At 50.2% G+C, this 2879-nt stretch overlaps 1 protein-coding gene across 2 annotated transcripts in view; it reads right to left on the reverse strand.

The window, feature by feature from the left end:
* MSS51 (MSS51 mitochondrial translational activator) overlaps positions 1-2879 on the reverse strand; it is a 14378-nt gene that overhangs the window by 7342 nt on the left and 4157 nt on the right. The window contains exons 2-4 of one of the 2 annotated variants that reach the window (XM_025203794.1): positions 2528-2739; positions 1469-1624; positions 626-750 (exon numbers count right to left, since the gene is read on the reverse strand). In XM_025203794.1, coding sequence (XP_025059579.1) covers positions 626-750; positions 1469-1624; positions 2528-2712 — 466 coding nt within the window. In that variant the 5' untranslated portion in view covers positions 2713-2739. The remainder of the gene's footprint in view (positions 1-625; positions 751-1468; positions 1625-2527; positions 2740-2879) is intronic. The other variant, XM_025203798.1, reaches the window with a different exon arrangement.

A 2879-nucleotide genomic window follows, 5' to 3' on the forward strand; every position in this document is an offset into this window, starting at 1 on the left:
TCTTTCCCTGGAGAATATCATTAAGTCTTTAAGAAAACTGGCCATGGGGCTCTGCCAGCTTAACTTTGGTTAAGCTCGCCTGTTGCTGAGCCAGGGTGTAGTGTGGTAGCTACTGAATGGGAAACAGGAGGATGGGAGGGTGGGAACCCATGAGACCATCAGGGCTGTCAGCCAAACCAGGAGAAAGTCTGCAAGTATATAGGCTCCAGACATACCCTGAATGGTTGAGAAGCAGGAGCAAAATCAGGAGTTCCTGCAGGTTGGAGTACATGCATCTGTGCAGTTCTTAGATTCCCATACTGCCAACCACTGCATGGCTCTGTCACTGTGGGAGGTGCTCACTGGGCTTTAAAGGCAGTGTTTGAGGACTGGTCTCTGAGACCCCAGAAAACCAGGAGTGTCAGGTAGGGAGAGAAGCTGGTAGAGAGTAGAAGCAGCTCTGGACAGAACCTACAGTGAGACCCCTGGCCCCATTCCCTTGCTGTTCCCACCTGAGGCAGCTGGCTAGTAAGCTGGTGCTGAGGCAGTCAAATGAGAAATGCCATTGCCTTACTCTGGCTGTAGAGGGGCCAGCCTGCTCAACACCAGTCCACTGGGGCACAGAGAGCAAACCCAAATTTCCTACCTGTGAAGATGAGCCACTCCACCAGCCGGTCAAGGGCTACCAACTTGAGCTTTTTGCAGAACTTTTTGTGCACAGGCCAGTTGGCCCGCTGGCACTCAGGGCTGCAGTAGTACACATTTTGGCACCTGGAGGGAGGGTGAGAGAAGAGGAAGGAGTAGGGGCACCAGGCTGCAGCAATACATATCCTGGAAGCTGATGGAGAAGGGTATCACAGACAGAGCTTGAGAGAACAGCCTCAAGGAGTCTGGTCTCCCCTGGATTTCAGTGCATTCTTGCCTCTGCCAGCCCTGCATGGGATAGGTGACCCACAGACATCAGATTCACCCTACAGAACATCAATGGGGTGTGATGACAGAGTGGTTAAGGTGGTTTGCTACGGTACCGGAGTTGGACCCCTGCTCCAGACTTATGCCAAGGGCAGCTTGGAGCAGGCCTAGTTATCAGCAGCTACTTGGTCAGTCAGGTGACTGGGTGTGAAACCAGCCCACCTGCACCCTTGGGTGGTATTGTTTTGGGAAGCTGGTGTGCCAAAGGGCTGCAAGGCTCAGGATGACCTTGCGACCATGTAACTTCTTTGGCCAGGAATCAGGCTCTGAGATATGACAGGACAAAAACTAGATGCAGCTGCTGCTCAGGGGTGTAATATCCATTTCAGTGTCACATTCAGAAGCCCAGTACAACCCATGTGTATCTGATAGGAATTAATCCTCCCCTTCTCAAAGCCACTACAAAGAAGTTGAGAGCATTTTTACTTGCAACAGGGAATGGGTCTTGCTTGGTGCTGTGGGACAGGCCTCTAAAGCCATGCTCACCCCCTCCACTTCACTGGGGGACCAACTGTACCTCTTGCATCGACGGAGGTTTTTGGAGTCAGGAAGAGCATCAGGGAGTTTCTTGCACTCCACACAGAATTTGAAGGTGTCCTCCATTTTTTTAAACATGTCAAAATATGTTCGGATCCCAAAATCTGCGCTCCCTTTCTTCCCGTCCATGGCTGACCTGTGGGAAAGCATCCAAGGCAGGATTGCTGCTGAAAAGTGAGCTGGCTCCAGTCCAAGTGCCGACCACATCTATATGGGACCTTTCCTAGGGATAAGGACTGGACAAGGGCTGCATAATGTAAGCCACTGGCATCATTAGCAGAGATGGTAGAAAGTGATTGTTGCTTCATTAATGTTGCAATGTTAATGCATTATTAGGGCCTTGGTGCAGTTTTCTGCAGAGGCTAGCCAGAATTTTAATGGCAGCTAACAGAGAATGTCTTCCTCTGAGATGCTTTTAAAAACAGGAGCTTTATCTGTACCTGGGAGGAGCAGGGACTGCCGCTCTAAAGGAGTGTGATGGCCCTACTTTGGGCATGGATAGTAACTAATTCTCACAAGTGCAATCAATATTACACTGATGAAAAAAAAGCAGCATGCAGATTAGAGTAACCTTATGTAAGCCCATGGAGAATTACCCTGAAAGAATTGGGTAAAACTCCACAGTGCAGGTTTAGGTTTTGTCTGTCTGTGTCCATCTTGGGGTCACTGTTTGTTCAGAGTAAACAGGCTAGTACCCGCTCCTGTGCTGCCATGTGGTGAGGCACTGAGCTATACAGAGCTTCATATCCGGTTCCTGATCCTGGTGTAATATACATCAGTTTTGTATATGAGTTGGTATGAACTGGTAGAGACAGACCTGATCTTGAGCTCACTTAGGAGGGCAGCCTAGGTCACTGGAGATGGCACTCCCAGTCCAGCAAGCTTCCCTCTAAGCCAGCTTTGTTTTTCCCTTCTGGTCATGCCCTGCTCAGCTAGTGCAGACAGAGGCCCAGATGTGTTCAAGTCCACATACTGTGCAAGTGTTATGAGGGCAGCCTGTACCTATGCAGACAAGGTCGGGTAATCTGGCATTACTCACTTGTATTCGTCATAGCTTTTCATGTTAAGCTTTCTCAGGATGACCTGTGACAGACCGGGAATGTTGCTGTCCATAGCCTGGAAGCCCAGAGAGTCCATGTTGGGGCCTGTAACCACAGGCTCCTCAGCAGGCTTCTTCTTGGAGCATCTGAACTTGGATGGAGTGTCCTTGTTCCTGTGAGCCATCTCTGCTAGTGCTGGAGTTGAGCCAACCTGGAAGTGGTGAGGACAAGGCAAAGGATAACAGCTCTTGGGATGGGAGAGTGAAGCCTGGTCCTCAGGGTCTCCTTCCCTGTTTTTCAGTGGGCTTCTCCTGCTACCCCAAGGAGCTGTTACCTAGCATGCTCTGTGCA

The sequence above is a fragment of the Alligator sinensis genome, unplaced genomic scaffold (assembly GCF_000455745.1).
Source record: "Alligator sinensis unplaced genomic scaffold, ASM45574v1 scaffold404_1, whole genome shotgun sequence".
Taxonomy (NCBI): Eukaryota; Metazoa; Chordata; order Crocodylia; family Alligatoridae; genus Alligator; species Alligator sinensis.